The sequence below is a fragment of the Neolamprologus brichardi genome, chromosome 22 (assembly GCF_056152115.1).
Source record: "Neolamprologus brichardi isolate AB-2024 chromosome 22, ASM5615211v1, whole genome shotgun sequence".
Classification (NCBI taxonomy): Eukaryota; Metazoa; Chordata; class Actinopteri; order Cichliformes; family Cichlidae; genus Neolamprologus; species Neolamprologus brichardi.
Genome location: NC_142124.1, coordinates 2,417,418 through 2,436,878, shown reverse-complemented (window position 1 = coordinate 2,436,878; position 19,461 = coordinate 2,417,418). Strand labels below are relative to the sequence as shown.

At 39.0% G+C, this 19,461-nt stretch overlaps 1 protein-coding gene across 2 annotated transcripts; it reads right to left on the bottom strand.

Moving 5' to 3' along the window:
- Nucleotides 1–985: 985 nt before the first annotated feature.
- On the bottom strand, nt 986–4,247 carry LOC148096574 (uncharacterized). 2 transcript variants are annotated; one of them, XM_087835531.1, is made up of 7 exons: nt 4,103–4,247; nt 2,998–3,108; nt 2,132–2,159; nt 2,028–2,092; nt 1,779–1,918; nt 1,412–1,524; nt 986–1,118 (listed from the first exon to the last, which is right to left on the bottom strand). In XM_087835531.1, exons 1-7 carry the CDS (start codon nt 4,245–4,247, stop codon nt 986–988), a joined length of 735 nt encoding a protein of 244 aa, XP_087691657.1. The 2 variants fall into 2 exon arrangements, with proteins under 2 accessions (XP_087691657.1, XP_087691656.1); XM_087835530.1 differs by having other exon boundaries at nt 2,028–2,159.
- Nucleotides 4,248–19,461: the final 15,214 nt, after the last annotated feature.

Here is a 19,461-nt window from a genome sequence, read left to right as displayed (position 1 = left end):
TGGCGGTAAAGGAGGGATGAGTGCAGGGGAAACACCCATCTGAATATGTGTCGGAAATGCTGAAAAATGCTCTTGGTCTGGAAAAAATGCAGACTCTAGACGCATTGGACCCTCTGCACCAAGCCAACTCAAGATGACCAGCCACCCGTGCATTTGTAGTGAAATGTCATTAGTTCACAGAAAAGGAAATATTTCTTAGAAAGGCAGCCGAGGCTGGGGCGATAACAACTGTAGATGGTGATTGTATTCGCATACTGCCGGACTTCACCCAAGCTGTGAGTAAACAGCGTGCTACCTTTACCGAGGTGAGGAATCTACTTCACAGTTGCAACGGAGTCCACTGAGGTATCCAGCGATGCTGAGGATTACTACCGCGGACGAACAAGAAATGACCTTTAAAGACCCAAAACGTGCGCTTAATATATGTCCAGGGCCAGGACTCGCTCTCCCTTTTTTTTCCTTACACTGACAATACATAGTTTGGAGTAACTATGAATGGCCGAAACAGGTACAAGATAATAACGACAATTAAACTCTACAGAGTCCCATTTATGCTTGGGATATGTGTTGTTATATCACTTGTTGCCAGTTAGATATTCCAAAGTTCGGTCTAATACTCTGCGTTTTGGTTTGGGTGTGGACTAGCACTAGTTTTGTTTTGTTTTGTTACTGTTATTGTTGCTGCTACTATTGTTATAGTTATCAGTGCCTTGCTTCTCTATGTTCATTGTACAACCCCCCCCCCCCCCCCCTTTTTTTTTTTTTCACCTATCATCCAAGAGGTGGATGAGGTGAAACGTCTTCAAGCGACTTAAAGAAGTCCAGAAGCTTTTGTTTCCAAGGTCCTTAGATAATATATGTAATCAATATATGATGCAGAATGAACAAGTAAAGACTGTAAGCTGAGTCTGAGGCTCAAGCAGGACGTTTCATAGTGAGGTGTCTTTGGTTGGATTATTCAAACATTTACATCAAAGCACCAAACTCATTTCTCACAGATGAAGGTCTTCGAGCTGTAACCAACATAATGTTCAACTGCCTGTTTCAAGTTCCCTTTATCATCACAGCAGACTCCATAGGAATCATAACTCGTACTCAGCTGTGCTGGTGCCCACAACCTGTTAGAGAAATAAAATATGATATTAAACCGGACTAACCTCAGTGGTTTGAACATGTTTCAATCCTGATTTCTTCAAACTGACTTGTTGTAACTGAACGTCATCACAGACTGCAGATGAAGAGAGTTCAAGCACAGCTGTTCATTCAAAGGAGGATTTCTGCTTTTCTTTACATTCAGTTTGTGGGGCTGTTGGAAAATAGCTCAACTCATGTATTGCTGATCTATCTTCCAAAACATCAATGTTTCACTTCTAAATAATAACTCTGGAATAGAAACAAACTAATGTCTCACGTTTCTGTCAGCGGTGCTCTGTCCACCCATTCCCATTTATATCCTCCTGATGTCGGTTTGCCTGTAAGACCAGTCCAGGACTCTCCTCTCATGTTCAGTTCATTAATAAACATCTATTTGGGAAGAGACACAAATATTGTCTCCAGTCATAATTCAGCACTTCTGTTGTGGTGACATCATCTTGTGAATATGTCTGAAGGAAGAATAAATGTGATGAAACTTTTCTTCCATTGTGCAGAAATCAGAGAGAAATCCATCAGAGTGGAAACAGGAAGCAGGTCACAGACTGACAGCAGGTCAAAAACACAAGTAACAGATGACTGTCAGCTCCATCAAAGATCACACAGACATGAACAAACACACCCACCTGTTCCTCTTTGCTGTTTATCATCACCAGATCAGCTCCTTTATCCTGACAGTCTCTCCTGCTCTCTTGCCAGTGCTTTGCCTCAGTGGATTTAAAGTAACAGCTGCTTCCAAACCTCGTCCATCGATCGGGACACTTCTCTTAAGGTCAAACACATGTATTAAAGACAGTTTCTACTCAGTGCTGAAAGTTACAGGCTTTACTTGACTCACAGAGATGTTTTCATATCGTGATTCAAAGGTGTTTTACCTTCCATCTTTTCTTTGAGCTGCTTGACCTCTTCCTGTAGCTGACCGGAGTGATTAGCCAGAAGGCTGAAGTTGTTGCTCAGTTCATTGTTTCTGTTCTGCAGCTGCTCTTTGTCCAAAGTGACTAAAATATCTAGTTAGACGAGCAACGAAACTGATTTAAAACTATAAATAATATCATCGACGGAAGTTTTTCATTTTCCTTTCAAATAAATGAAACGAACATAAGCTTGTTAGCTGCCTAATTATCTCAAGTGAACTAACTAGTCGCACATTGACAGACGGCCACTGTCTAACATAGCGTGACTGCACCTGTTTCTGCTGCCTGTCTGCTTTGTTGAGATAATCACAGAATCACCGTGTTGAGTGTTGTAGGTGGGGAAGAAATCAGCCCAGATGTTTGTTAATTTATAATGTGTTTTTTATCAAAAACGTTTCCCCAGCGCCCATCTGCTGTTGCTTGTTCTGACACTGTCAGAGAAACTCTCTCCTGCTCGCTCTTCCTGTCCCTGTCAGCTACTCCAACCCTTTTCTTCTGTTCGAGCCATTGAAAGCTACTGAAATAGGGAAGATGTGGTTAGAATGATGGTAGCTGCAGTGTTGGCCAGCCTTCCCTGCCCCTGAGCACACTGCACTACCCCTCCCCTGCAGCAAGGAAGGACGACTGTGAGAGTGTGGTCCTGTTAGAAAGCAGTGTGGATGATTTTTTTGTTTTTCTTGTTCTAGCCTAACTTCATAAAAGGAATAGATGTTAAAAACAAATAAACGTTACATATGTTTCTGCACTGTGTATTCAAAGCCCAATAAAAGATCATATCCTACCAGAGGAAACACTGCAGGAGGAGAATAAGAACTGGACAAAAGCAGGTCTAAAATTTCAAATAGTTTCATGTAGAGATGTCAAATGTAAATAATAATAATTAAAATTATAATAATAATTTTTAATACATGCTGGAATTAAACTTCCTCACAGCGTGTCGTGATTGCAGCCAGCATCAGAAGATACAGCACTCCCAGGTTTACTTCAAAAACTCTGAGCCAGCTTCTTGTTGAAGCTGGAACGTTCTTCTGGAAGTGTTCATCTATACAGAAAATACACAAAGAGTCCACTGATGAGGCACTAAAGAGACATTTAGTTAATTTCCTTTGTAGGAATGATAAATCGAGTGGTTCTTGCACATCACAAATGTGTTTTTCTAAAGTGGCTGGCAATGTTGAGACATGACTACATTTTAGACACATTCGTGGTCAGCAGCAAAATATATTTTGACCAACAGAAATCAGAAAACTGATATCTTGTTAGCGTGTTTCAGCTGCTGTTGGACAGGTGTGTTTGATTTCTATTTTTACTTCAGAAGACAGTGTTTCCATGGAAACAGGATAACTAGCAGTCCTGATGTAACAGTTATTAGCTTTATCATGTGCACACATGAGTGATATACAAATGTAATACTAAGGAACAACCATGATCTGTAGAAACATTAAGGGCTGATGAGTTAAATGAGTTCTATTGGTTACTCTGTTCTTTAGTACAGTTAAACTCTACAGTATAAACTACACTTAAACACTTTTAACTTAAAAGCTTTTTCATCTGTTTGTGTTTCTCCTAATCACATATACTGCATTTCGATAGAGCTGACTTAACAAAGAATTTGTCTAGATATCCATCTGTTCCTTGTCGGACCACAGAACAACTATGAAATACTGATTTAAACGCTTTGCATTAACTAACAGATTAAAAGAGCTGTGCTGCTCCTATTGGCTGCTTCTCTCTGTCACTCACAGACCTCTTCCTGAAAGCAGAGCAGCAGCTGAACCAGTTTGACTTGAAGCCACAGACACTGAAACAGTCAGACGGTTAGAAACGGAGCTCCTAACTGGGAGTAAACAGGCCCAGTGCAACAAATGATCTGTGTGCCAGTTTGGACTGAAACTGGAAACATATTCTGGGGTCATGTGACACGAACACTAATATGTCTTAAAGTGGTCGGATATCAGAGCTTTAAAAGACACTGAACAACACTTTCATCATCAACATTTTCTTTGGTTTTGTCACTTTGATGATTTCCTGCTTACCAGCTTCTTGTAGGCCGACGTCAGGGTGCTGCTCTCCATCATCTAACACCTCCACCTCACTTTGCTCTCTCACTCCTCCATCCTCTTGGGACCCTCTGCTGTATTTCACCCTGAAATCTTCAACACTTTGAATTTCTGTAGACATTTTGAGCTGAAAGATTTTTGAGCAACTTCACCGTCTGTCTGTGTCTTTAAGTCCGACAGTTTTGAAATGAAAATATTGAGGAAGTAAAACAGGACGAGAGTCACTTTTCATCTGACACGTCATGATACGCGTAAGAGTCAGTTATAAAGCACTGCAAACAATATCCTGCAAGACCTCCAGTTCCATTATATAAATTAAAAATGCTGAAATTCCATTAATACAGGTATTAAATCATTAAAAATGATAAATGACAGAAACTTGCAGTAGCTTAAATACATTTGTGGATTTCAGTGGGATCAGGAAACCATTTACTGCTCATTAAAATACCTCCAACAATTTGTTTTTAATATTTGCTGCTTATCATATCACAAACATACAGCTTCTACAAACTGTAAGTACATAGAAGCAGCAGAGAGAAGAAGTGTTTGTGACACAGGAAATATGTCAGAGTGAACTATTTATTCATATTTATTTTTACCAGCACAGAAACTAACAGGGCAGCGTGGTGCTGCAGTGGTGAGCACCATCACTTCTCAGAAAGAGAGTTCCTGTTTTGGGTGGTTTTGAGTGGAGTCTGCTAGTGTGGGTTTCCTGCTTCCTGCCTCAGTCTAAACACGTGCTTTTCAGGTTCCTTGTAATCTGGCTGTACATGTAAACGAATACACAGAGAATAAATCAAGCCGGCGTAAAGCCTGTCTTTAAACTGCCTGCTGAAACAGTGAAACATGCTGCCCACACATAGTCAAAGAGGTTTTTTTTGACTGTGCAAATATGTCTCCTCTCTTTCTAAATTTGAGTCCCCTTCTCATATATCTCATAGAATAGCAGATTTACAGGTCAGCTATCCCACAGGCCAACAGGAGCCCTAAAAAAGATGTTCAAAGGTCAGCCACAGCCAAAAACCACCATAAAGCACGAGGTGAGAGAAGCCATCTGAAATGAAGGAATATGATCTTGAATGGATCCAGCTTCATGAAACATTTTGTGAAAGCTGTTTAGAGCAGGGCTCATTACCTTTAATACTTCTAATACATGTAATCTTTGACACCCACTTTAACTGGCCACGTAAGTGTTTTCCAACACATCCACACAAACACAGAGACACACTAAAGTGTGACGTTATCATCTTTTTTAAAACGACTCTGCACAACAAACTGCTTCCAGTGTTTATAAAATATGTTTTCGAGTATGGAAAAAGATAGAAGTCATACATGTGCATTATATGTTTTATGCAGTTCAAACAAGGAAAACACTAATTGGCACACCATTTTCATGATGTTATTTTATTAATGAAATAAAAAGCAGTTTTTCTGTGATCACATGCAGAGAAAGCCATTCTTTGCTCAAAACAACAATACGTCTTCTAAACCTTTCTTTTAAGTTCAGCGGGCATGTGTTTCCGAACACAGTGTTGCTTAGTCAACAATGTTTTCCCTGATATTTAATGAACGGTCATAATATTATTGGTGAGCTGTATTCATTGAAGGAGGCACCAGATTTGGTCCTGTAGACTTTTGACATTTGACACGGAGAAGCTGCATTCAGCTTTTATGCTCCTTATATCTGGAACAAACTCCCAGAAAGCCTCAGATCAGCTGAAACACTCAGTTTACTTAAATCCAGGTTGAAGACTCACCTGTTCTCAGCTGCATTTGAATAAAGCACCAAATCTGCACTTAAACTTAAATTTCAAAACTTACATTTTAACTAATGATTTTATCTACTCTTCCTTTTTTTTCCATTTTAAATCATGCTTTTTTATTTGTTTTTGCTTCTTAATGTCTTAAAGCACTTTGAATCACCTTGCTGTTGTATTGTGCTATATAAATAAACTTGCCTTGCCTAATGTCACTGCATACAATTAAACACATTCACTTACTGAAAATCATCTGCTGTGGCAAATGGCTGCAAGCCTTTGACCACAAACTGAGTCACTGCTCGGTGACATTCGTCTATCCTGGCCTGATAGGAGACGCTGCCGGTAGACTGCAGCGAGAACTGCCAGCATCTGAGCCAGACTCTGTCCGTCTCTTTCATCATGGTCACCTAAACCCACAGTAATGGCAGGTTTGTAATAAGGCAGATCGCGCTAACATAATCTGCACTGTTAGTTGATTATTTACCTGCCGCATTAACGGGAGAGGACGTGCAAACGTTCCCGCTGAGATTCACGAGTCCGGAATTAAAAACACGACATTCATTTAAGGTCATCACGTGTTTTGTGAGCAAATGCTTTTGCATATTCGTAGTGTTTCCTCCCTTAACCTCCTAAGACCCGAACTCTTCCACGGCATGCATTTTTAATTTCTCTTTCATATTTGGGCTGATTGGGACCTGATGAATATAAAAACAAAGAATTACCAGAATTTTATTTTTACCTAATTTTTGTTTCTAAGAAAAAGGAGAGCCACATATGAGAATATTTGTTTAAAATTTTGATAGAACAGTAGCAGTATAATGTCCTCATAAGTGGATATCAGGCCCTTATAGAGCAAAATTGAGTATTTTGGTCTAAATAACCCAAAATGTGATGTCCACATATGTGGACGCCAGGTCCTAGGAGGTTAAATGAAATATCTACTTTGCAAGTACTGCAAGTTGCCCTGTTGTCATCCGTTCTCATAAAGTATAACCAAAGTTTTGAGCGTTTGTGCCGCATAGGCGCCATGTTTCCTGCCAGGTAAATGACGATCCGCAACGTGGTGACGTCATTTGAGGTGACTGGAATCGATAAGGGAGCCGTTTGTAAAAATGGCAAAAATGGCAAACAATTCCAATTAATTGAAACAGTGGGAACCGGTTCTCAATTTGATTCCCATCCCTACGTGTAAGTCATCATGTTTGTAAATCAGATATTGGCTCTGTAAATGTAACGTTCATATTGTCAAACATGCTGCAAGTCACACTGTGGTAGACTGTGTTATTTAAGTCTGCATGGAAATCCTCTTCAGGTTAGTGCAAGATAAACAGGTTAGTTTGATGCTTTGTGATTTAAAGTAAAGAACAGTGTGTGACTGGAACACAGTTGCTGTGGTTTCATGGTCAAGTTAAGTTACATCAAGTGTAGCAGAAGTTCATATGAATTTTAACCGATGATGCTGAGATTCATGCATGTACCAGCCCACAACCCTGGCGACACACCAGCCAAGACACACGCCCCTCAGGCAAAGCCAGAACCAAAAAAGCTGGAGACAGAGTGCCCCATAAGGTCAAGTCCCCAACCCACCCCAGATTGAGCCAGGAGCAGTGTACCACGTCAGTAACCTATGTCCGGCAAGGACCCCCCTCAAAAACAATTCAATTCAGTTCAATTTGGTTTTATTCATAGAGAACCACATCACAACAACAGCTCAAGGCACTTTACATTTTAGGATAAAGACTCTACAATAATACAAAGGAAACACAGAAAACCCCAACAATGAAATGACCCACTGTAAGCAATTTGTTGAGAGTGGGAAGGAAAAAATCCTGTTTAACAGGAAGAAAACAGAACCAGGCTCAGGGAGGGGCGGAGCCATCTGCTGTGACTGGTTGGGGTGGGGGGAAGAAGACAGGATAAAGACATGCTGTGGAAGAGAGACAGAGATTAATAACCGGTACGATTCAATGCAGAGAGGTCTGTTAATACATAGTGAGTGAGAAAGGTGTCTGAAGAAGAAACACCCAGTGCATCATGGGAATCCCTCAGCAGCCTGCACCTATTGTAGCACAACTAAGGGGGGAGTCAGGGTCACCTGGTCCAGCCCTAACTATATGCTTTAGCAAAAAGGAAAGTTTGAAGCCTAATCTTAAAAGTAGAGATAGTGTCTGTCTCTAATCTTTATGAGAGAGCTTTGCAGATTACATTAAGGTCAACATTAAAAAGAGATACTGGGCGGTAGCTGGTAGGAAACACAGAGTATTTTCCTGGTTTTAGCCAGAGACTAATGTTGAAAGAATACATATTTGGTGGTAGTCTGCCATTTCCTTATTTTCCTGCAACATTCCGTATAATGTTGGTAACAGAATTATGCAGAAGTCTTTATAGAATTCTGCTTTAATCGAATTCTCTACCAGAAAATGTATGTGCCTACTAGATTATCTTTCTCATCGTAGCAGTTCTCATTTAAGTGCTTCTTAGTATATGAACACAAACAGAAACTTATTAAATCAGATCTATTTTGTTATCATTAAAATGATTCCAAGCACAAGCTGCTAAACACAGTACAGCACCTTTTTAACAAGATTCTGGTGAGCTGCTACCACTCTGCGTGTCCTATTGTGATGGGCACCACTAGTATGCCTGTCAGTGGTTTTAATGTTTTGGCAGATTAGTGTGCAGTGCAAAATCCCATTCACATTTGAGATGGAAGGATAAGCCATACTTGCATTTTGTCATTTTGTCCCACACTGCTGAACTTCCTCAGTTGTTTCCCCATGAAGTATTCTCTACACAGAGACAAAAACATGGAAGAGTTGCCATACTTTGTAAAGGTATATTTTATGCAGTGAAAAAAAAATAGAAATTAGTTAAATAAGTTATTTCTTTAATAAAGTGAAGAGCAAGAATGCAAACAGTACACATGTTTAGAGTTTGACTTTGTTTCCTGGGAATTGGAGCTAGCAATTAAAGAAAGATCTTTCTTTATGCTATTTATAAAGCACTGTACATCCAACAATGTTGGCCAAAGTGCTACAAGAGAAAACTGTTTAAATTACATATAGAATACCTTAAAATTAAATATATATATATATATATATATATATATATAATTAATAATGAACAGATTAAGAGACATCAAAAAATCCTGCTGTGCTGAAAGCCGGGGTAAATAAATATGTTTTAAGACATGATTTAAAAAGCGATAAGGAAGGCGCCCGTCTAACATGCAACTCATTCCACAATTTTAGTGCTGACACCACAAACATACAATCCCCTCTGAGCTTACGATTACAGGCACGCTCAGGAGGAGCTGGTCTGCCGACCTGAGGGACCTGGAAGGTATGTATGGATGAAGAAGCTCAGAGAGGTACAGAGCGGCAGCATTGGACAAACATTTAAAAACAAATAAAAGCAGCTTAAAATGGATCCTAAAATGCACAGGCAGCCAATGAAGTGAATATAAAACTGGGATCATATACTTGCATCTACGAGTGGCAGTTAAAAGACGTGCAGCAGCATTCTGAACTAGCTGCAGAAAAGCAGAAGATCGACTCACCCCATAATAAAGAGAATTACAGTAATCCAGCCGAACAGTTACATGGATTACTGTTTCAAATTGCTGTGGCGCAAGAACGTGCTTAATTTTGGCCAGCTGCCTCAGATGAAAGAAACTAGACCTTACAGCCGACCTAATCTGGCCTTCAAGCTTAAGTTCAGGATCCATTTTAAAACCTAGATTTACAATCTCTGGTTTACAAAATGATTTCAGGGTTTGCAAATCAACACACAGAACACCAATGGAGGCAGGTCTAAACACCATTACTTCAGTTTTAGAATCATTAAAGCAAAGAAAGTTTAGCGCCAACCACGACTTGACGTCCTCCAGACATGTTTGCAAGCGATTTACAGACGACCCATTTTTCTTTTTAAGACGAACAGAAATCTGACAGTCATCTGCATAACAATGAAAAGAGAGTCTGTGTCTCCTAAAAATTGAGCCCAAGGGAAGTAAACAAAGCGAAAACAGGATAGAGCCCAGAATGGAACCCTGTGGTACTCCATGAGACAGCGGAGCACGGGAGGACTCAGTTTCCTAAGCGAACTCAAAAGGTTCGATCTGTTAAATAAGACCATTTCAGAGCCACACCTGTTATACGGGCACACACACAGATTAAAATTTCATTGTCTACAGTGTCAAATTCAGCAGTTAAATCGAGTAAAATAAGAATGACACTTTCACCAGAATCAAATTAAAATATATCATTACAAACTCTTAAAAGTGACGATTCAGTGCTATGCATTGCTTTAAAACCAGATAAGAACATCTCCTGAATATTTCGTGCATTCAAGTATGGGATCAATTGGTTATATACTATTTTTTCCAAGAATTTAGATAAAAATGGCAGCTTAGATATTGGTCTGAAGTTTTCAGCGTTTGTATCTAGCCCAGGTTTCTTTAGAAGAAATTGTATCTTTGAAATTCTTTGGAACCACACCTGAGGTAAGGCTGCTATTTAAAATGGTTAAAATAGTGGAAACATATGGTAGAAAGAACTTTTTTCAGAAAACGGGGAGGGATAGCATCGTGAGGTGAGCCTACAGGCTTTAGATGATCCACCACCTCCTGTAGCTGAGCAACAGTAACCGACTCAAACTGTTGAAAGACAAATTGGTCAGATGTGGGCAAAATAATCCGCACCCTAGCCAAAACTAACTTGTTCATAAAGAAGTGAAGGCTCAAAACTGAGAGAAGAAGGAGGGCATAAAATAGTCTCAATTGAGTTAAACATTGTATGTGGTTTCTGATAATTTACCAAAATAATGTTAGCAAAGTCTTTCCACTTTGTTTCTTTTACTGTGTACTGATATAAGGCCCAGCGCTCTCTTAAAGTTAGTAAAGAGACCTGTAAGTTATCTTTTTTCCATCTCCGCTCAGCCCTACGACATTCACGCCTCGCAGCACGGGTTTCATCGTTCAACCAGGGTCCAAACTTGGTCTTAGGATGCCTGATTTTTAGAGGGGCAACAATATCCAAGGCAGTCTGACAAGTGGTATGAAACCAAGAACTGAGTTCCTCTACGTTTTGGAGTGTCTCAGGAATGGAGAACTGATTATAGAAGGTGGAGAGAAATTTAACAAACGAGATGGCTGAGCAGGGACATGCCCCCTGAATTCATTTCTAGATAACGAGATGTCAAACAGAACCAGCATATGATCAGAGAAAACAGGTCAGAGACTCAAAACAGGCAGTGAGTGCGCTAAAACCAGATCGAGAGTGTGGCCACACTGTTGTGTGGATGCAGACACACATCGAACTAAATTAAAAGAATCAGTAAGATTCAAAAAGTCTTTAACCATGGGCTTCTCTGGACAGCACACATGAATATTAAAATCCCCGACAATAAGAAAGGAGTCATATTTTATCGTTTATCAGGGAGAGAACAGGCTATTTCAAATAGCAACAGTTAATAAGTGGAAAAATAAAATTCCAATGAATTTACACCTGTAGCGATTTCTGAAGATGGTAGCAACTCCTCCACCTCGACCAGATCTGGGTGGGACATTAAAATAGCAGCAGTCTGAAGGCTAAAGTTCTGCAAAGGTGCTGGAATCACCAGCAGTTGTCCACATCTCAGTTAGGCAGAGAAAGTCCAAGTAGTGTGACAAAAAATATTCCTTAAGGATGAAAGTCTTACCAGGCCAAATTTGGCTGGAGTTGAACAGTCACCAGGCTTCTGCTCATTAAACATACGGCAGGTTTTGCAGATTTGCTCCGCGCTGCCGTGGACAGGGATGATGGGAGGGGGTGTGGGAACATCTCAGAGCCAGCAAGTGGCACCAGATATGCATAGGATGGCTTATGAAGATGCTAGGGAAAAGGGGGGCGGCAGGAAACGCTAGGAGCACCGGAAGAAACAGCAGAACCAAACGCCCAACAGGCCTTCAGCTTCACCAATCTCCCACTCTGTTTGACGCGACGGTGAGCTCGCTTCCGGGGAGATGGCACAGGTACATGGAGCAGGTGAGTAGGAACCAACGACAGGAGTGGAGGCGGTATTTTGTGTGCATTTTCCAGTCTACAGACCAGAGTATTGGGAGACAGCCGAAGTTTAAGTAAAACTTAGCGATCATAGACCAGCAGGGAGTCGACGTCACAGCAGAATAATACCATTAAAACAGAGATTTGGAGGAACAGACGGCAAGCCATACACATTGGAGTCATCTTAACCCCCCCAGACAAATATACATAAATGATTATTTAAGCATATTTAAGTATATCTGAAATTCTGTTCTAAGTTTTGTTCCTTTGATTAACCAGTTGCTGCTTGTGCTAACCTGGTTCCTTGGTAGTTAAAGATTCTGTATCTGGTTGAAAGCACAGATGCGGTAACACTCAACAAATAACGCATTTAAAAAGCAATATTTGGTCACATTTCAATTGAGAAGTTTAAACACACCCACCTGTTTTTCTCTACTATTTACGACAATTAGACTTCCTCCTCTTCTCTGGCAGTCTGATTCATTCTCCTGCGAACTTCTCCTCTCATTTAATTCATAGTAACATTTGGATCCTGCCCTCAGCCATCCTACAGGACAGCTATATCCTGAAAGGGTTGTATATCATTTAGTTTCACGATGAAAATACATTTTACTGCAGTCTTGTGTAGCTTAGAAGGGTTCAATTAAAAATGTCTTCAGAGCCAAAGACACAAAAAAGACAGAATGACAGAGAAAATCTTTCTCAGCTGTACTTTGTGTTGTCATCTTTTATCCTTCTTTATCAAAAAATTACAACTACAGTTAAAAATTGATTACTTTAACTGATTATTCAAATAAAACTTTCAATCAGTCTCTGATCCTCTTTTGTTTCACTTTGTTTTGTCATTTTCTTGAAATTTACACAAAAAATAGAAGCTGTGTTTTTGTTATCTGTTGGGGTCTGAACATTTTTTAAAATGCATTGGATACCAAAGAAACTACAGGTTAACATCAAGTAAATATACTTAAATTACATAAATTGATTGTCAAAACTGCACAAATCATACACTTTAAACTCTCTTTCAGTCAAATTATATTTTAAAATATCATTGTTAAAAGTGACTGTTTAAAACATTTCTAAATAAATAATCTTACATTATATATATGTATGTATATGTATGTATATATATATATATATATATATATATATATGTATATATATGAAGGTCTGGCAGGTGTATATATATATATATATATATATATATATATATATATATATATATATATATATATACATACACACATACATATATGTATATATATATATATACATACATATATGTATATATATAAATATATATATATATATATGTATACATATATATATACATACATATATGTATATATATAAATATATATATATATATATATGTATACATATATATATACATACATATATGTATATATATATATATATATATATATATATACACCTGCCACACCTTCATATATAAACATACATATACATATATATACATATATATATACATACATATACATACATATATATAATGTAAGATTATTTATTTTATATTGATCTGTGTTTTCCTGGCTTTTCAATGCACTTTCATAGTGAATGAATAATGTTAAGTCACCGACAGAAAACCTGAGTACAATTTCAATGCTTTTTTTCAGAAAATGCAAATAAGATGACAATACCAAGTACAACAGTGAAAGGTTAGGAAGCTCTACACAATTATTACACAATTTAAGAATATTTATTTGATGTTTACCTGTGTTTTATTTGATATATATATGATTTAAATTAAATGATGATTAAATGATTTTTAATATATGTCAAATAACCAATAACCCATTTAGAGCTTCTATTCTTTTTTCAGCAACTCTAAAAAAGATAACAACATGTATATATATATACATACATATATGTATATATATATATATACATATATATATACATATATACATATATATATACATACATATACATATATATACATATACATATATAAATATACATATATACATATATATATATATATACACATATATATGTGTGTGTGTGTATGTATATGTCCATTTTTTAATTTTGCTGTAGCTGCATTATGCTTGTATATCTTAGAAGTATTTGTAAGAATATCTGTATACTTGTATTTCTTGCTGATTTCTTCCCGAGTGCATTTCTATTTATCCTTAAATCTTCCTTTATGCCCCCTCCCCCCTTTGTTTTTTTTTCCTGCCTTGTCATAGTATACCACATAATGTAATCATTGGAATAACATGAATCAAAATAAATAAATAAATAGATACAAGAAACACCTGAACAAGAGGAGTCTATAGAGAATGTGTCTGGCACAGCAGTGCATTCAACTCATAAGTCTGATTGCAAACAGACAGGACAGGATAGGAAAAATAATATAAAAATAATTTTAAATATGTGGTTCAGACATCCCCTGCACCTGTATCAGTTCCTCGGGTGAGGGGGGCTAGGGCCCAGTTGAGGCTCTGCTAGTCCCTGCACCCGTACCTGTTCCTCGGGTGGGGGCAGCAGCTGCCCAGCCGTCACCAGTGCCCGTTCCGGTTCCCAGGGCGAGGCTAGCCAGGGCACAGCCTACATCTGCACCCATACCTACTCCTCGGGTGGGAGCAGCTACTGCCAAGCAGGCCCCCACACCTGTTTCTGTCCTCGCTGGAGGCTCAGGTGATTACAGAGGTATAAAAAAAATATCCTTCTGATATTCTATCTGATCAGAATCTTTAAAATTCTTATTAATCAAACACATTTTTGCTGAACTTTTAGAAACAGGACATTTACTGTAGTTCTAAGAACAAAGGTGTCACGTCCGGTGTGGCAGACGTGTGGAATATATTAGGACCCAAAATGCGGCAGCTCAGGTGCAGGTGAGTATTTATTAAACAAAAGGAAATGCAAACAACAATGGCACTGGGAACATAAAACTAGAACCTAAATTGGGTAAAACTAACAAAAAAAAACCAGAAACAGAGATGCAGTGAGGTCCGGGTAAATACATACGGAGAGACGCAGGGAGACCGAGGGGAAACAACACAGACGAACCAGCAATGAGGACGAGGTAACACACACTATAAATACACACGCCAGGAATCAGGGGATGGGAAACAGGAGGGGAACACACCTGGAATACATGACAACTGACGAGGCAGGGGAAACGTAAACAGAACACACTGACATAAGACAGAGCCCTTCAAAGTAAAACAGGAAACACATACACGTAATGACACAGACTCAGAGACGCGGACCTAGACTCAGAGACCTACTACACTAAGGGAATGCACAAGCAGGGAAGACACCAACCAGAGGGAACACCACTAAACCCTAGAAAATACAAAACTGTCAAAAGTAAAAGTACATAACCAAAAACACTGGGTCACCGACCCAGGACCATGACAAAAGGACTCATAAACCAAAGTAAAGACAGCCTGATTTCCAACATTGCTGTATAGCACAGAGCACAGAGGGAGTGTGGCCACTTCGCCACAACTCCCTGTGGCTTCTACATCGTGGCTGCTGGTTGACCCCCGTATCTGGGACTCTCCTCAACTCTTTTCTACAGGGGATGCCAGTTATCGTCACGGTTCTGCATAGGGCGCTCTATGTACGCAGGTGTGCAGGTGTGAAAAAAAAATAAAAAATAAAAAAAAATAAAAAAAAAAAGACTTCAAAATAAAGACACAATCAGGTTATCACTGTGTAATACTGATGTTTTCTATTAGTTATTCAAACTTTATTACCTTTTTGCGTATTCCTGAGTTGTTCCTGTAGCTGACTGTGGCTTGTACTCACTTCATCATAACGGCTCTGTAACTGAGTCAGGCTGGTTTTTGTGTCTTCAGAGAAAAACAGATAAAAATTAGGTTAAAATATACAAAGAATACCGCTATCGTATAAGAACTTATACTCGTATACTCAGTATTTGCTCACTTACCCTGAACTTCAGTCTGTAGCTGATTGTAATTATGGTTCAGTTCGTTGTATTTGGTCTGAAGTTCATCGTGTTTGATTTGAAGTTCGTTGTATTCATTCTGTGAAGCTAGAGACACCGGCAACCATAGTCAATTGTCTTCCAGGGGCCAGAGCAGGCAACATTGAAGGAAATTTAAAACTGCTGGCTAAGGGTAAACGTAAATTCAATAAAATCATAATTCACTTCGGCAGTAATGACACCCGGTTACGCCAATCGGAGGTCACTAAAATCAATATTGAATCGGTGTGCAACTTTGCCAAAACAATGTCGGACTCTGTAGTTTTCTCTGGTCCCCTCCCCAATCAGACCAGGAGTGACATGTTTAGCCGCATGTTCTCCTTAAATTGCTGGCTGTCTGAGTGGTGTCCCAGAAATGATGTGGGCTTCATAGATAATTGGCAAACCTTCTGGAGGAAACCTGGTCTTGTTAGGAGAGATGGCATCCATCCCACTTTGGATGGAGCAGCTCTCATTTCTAGAAATATCGACAAATTTATTAAACCCCTCAAAATATGACTATCCAGAGTTGGGACCAGGAAGCAGAGTTGCAGTCTTACACGCCTCTCTGCAGCTTCTCTCCTCCTGCTACCCCCCCAAAAACCCATCTCCATAGAGACTGTGTCAGCTTCCAAAAAGACAAAAAACAAACTAAAAACTAGCAACAAACAACTTAAACATTTACAAAGAAAGAACAATACAGTATCCACATCTGAACCAAAGAGTAAAATAGTGAAATGTGGATTATTAAATATTAGGTCTCTCTCCTCCAAGTCTCTGTTAGTACATGACTTAATAATTGATCAACAAATTTATTTACTCTGCCTTACAGAAACCTGGTTGCAGCAGGATGATTATGTTAGTTTAAATGAATCAACACCCCCGAGTCATTCTAACTACCAGAAATCTCGAAGCACAGGTCGAGGGGGCGGTGTGGCAGCAATTTTTCACACCAGTCTATTAATTAATGAAAGACCAAGACAGACTTTTAATTCATTTGAAAGCCTGATGCTTAACATTGTCCACCCCAGCTGTGAAACTCAGAAACCAGTCTTACTTGTTATCATCTATCGTCCACCTGGGCCTTACACAGAGTTTCTGTCTGATTTCTCAGACTTTATATCTAATTTAGTTCTGAGCTCAGATAAAATAATTATTGTGGGTGATTTTAACATCCATGTTGATGCTAAAAATGACAGCCTCAACATGGCATTTAATCTGTTGTTAGACTCAATTGGTTTCTCTCAAAATGTAAAAGAACCCACCCACCACTTTAATCACACTCTAGATCTTGTTTTAACATATGGCATAGAAACTGAACATTTAACAGTGTTTCCTGAAAACCCTCTCCTGTCTGATCATTTCTTGATAACATTTACATTTACAATAATTGATTACGCAGCAGTGGAGAGTGGACTTTATCAAAGTAGATGTCTTTCTGAAAGCGATGTAACTAAGTTTAAAAATATAATCCAGCCACTTTTATCATCGTCAATGCCCTGTACCAACACAGAGCAGAGCAGCTATCTGAACGCTACCCCAACAGAGGTCGATTATCTTGTTAATAATTTTACCTCCTCACTACGTACGACTCTGGATACTGTAGCTCCAGTGAAAACTAAGGTCTCTAATCAGAAGTACCTGACCCCGTGGTATAATTCTCAAACACGTACCCTAAAGCAGATGACTCGTAATCTGGAGAGGAAATGGCGTGTCACAAACTTAGAGGATCATCATTTAGCCTGGAGAAATAGTTTGTTGCTTTATAAGAAAGCCCTCCGCAAAGCCAGAACAGCTTACTACTCATCACTGATTGAAGAAAATAAGAACAACCCCAGGTTTCTCTTCAGCACTGTAGCCAGGCTGACAAAAAGTCAGAGCTCTTTTGAGCCAACCATCCCTTTAACGTTAACTAGTGATGACTTCATGAACTTCTTCACAAATAAAATTTTTATCATTAGAGAAAAAATTACCAATAATCATCCCACAGATGTAATATTATCTACAGCTACTCTTAGTACCATTGATGTTAAGTTAGACTCTTTTTCTCCAATCGATCTTTCTGAGTTAACTTCAATAATTACTTCCTCCAAACCATCAACGTGTCTTTTAGACCCCATTCCTACAAAACTGCTAAAAGAAGTCCTGCCATTGATTAATTCTTCGATCTTATATATGATCAACCTATCTCTAATAATCGGCTATGTACCACAGGCCTTCAAGGTGGCTGCAGTTAAACCTTTACTCAAAAAGCCATCCCTAGACCCAGCAGTCTTAGCTAATTATAGGCCAATCTCCAACCTTCCTTTCATATCAAAAATCCTTGAAAGAGTAGTTGTCAAACAGCTAACAGATCATCTGCAGAGGAATGGTTTATTTGAAGAGTTTCAGTCAGGTTTCAGAGTTCATCACAGCACAGAAACAGCTTTAGTGAAGGTTACAAATGATCTTCTTATGGCCTCTGACAGTGGACTCATCTCTGTGCTTGTCCTTCTTGACCTTAGTGCAGCATTCGATACTGTTGACCATAATATCCTATTAGAGCGATTAGAACATGCTGTAGGTGTTACAGGTACTGCACTGCAGTGGTTTGTATCATATCTATCTAATAGACTCCAATTTGTGCATGTAAATGGAGAGTCCTCTTCACACACTGAGGTTAATTATGGAGTTCCACAGGGTTCAGTGCTAGGACCAATTCTGTTTACATTATACATGCTTCCCCTAGGCAGCATCATTAGAAGACATAGCATACATTTTCACTGCTATGCAGATGACACCCAGCTCTATCTGTCCATGAAGCCAGATAACACACACCAATTAGTTAAACTGCAGGAATGTCTTAAAGACATAAAGACTTGGATGGCCACTAACTTTCTGCTTCTTAACTCAGATAAAACTGAGGTCATTGTACTCGGCGCTGAAAAGCTTAGAAATATGGTATCTAACCAGATTCTTACTCTGGATGGCATTACCTTGGCCTCCAGTAACACTGTGAGGAACCTTGGAGTCATTTTTGACCAGGATATGTCCTTCAACGCACATATTCAACAAATATGTAAGACTGCGTTCTTCCATTTGCGCAACATCTCTAAAATTAGAAATATCCTGTCTCAGAGTGACGCTGAAAAACTAGTTCATGCATTTATTACTTCCAGGCTGGACTACTGCAATTCATTATTATCAGGATGTCCAAAAAACTCACTGAAAAGCCTTCAGTTAATCCAAAATGCTGCAGCAAGAGTACTGACAGGGACTAGAAAGAGAGAGCATATTTCTCCTGTTTTGGCTTCCCTTCATTGGCTTCCTGTTAAATCCAGAATTGAATTCAAAATCCTGCTCCTCACATACAAGGTCTTAAATAATCAGGCCCCATCTTATCTTAATGACCTTGTAGTACCATATCACCCTATTAGAGCACTTCGCTCCCGCTCTGCAGGCCTACTTGTTCTTCCTAGAGTATTTAAAAATAGAATGGGAGGCAGAGCCTTCAGTTTTCAGGCCCCTCTTCTGTGGAACCAGCTTCCAGTTTGGATTCGGGAGACAGACACTATCTCTACTTTTAAGATT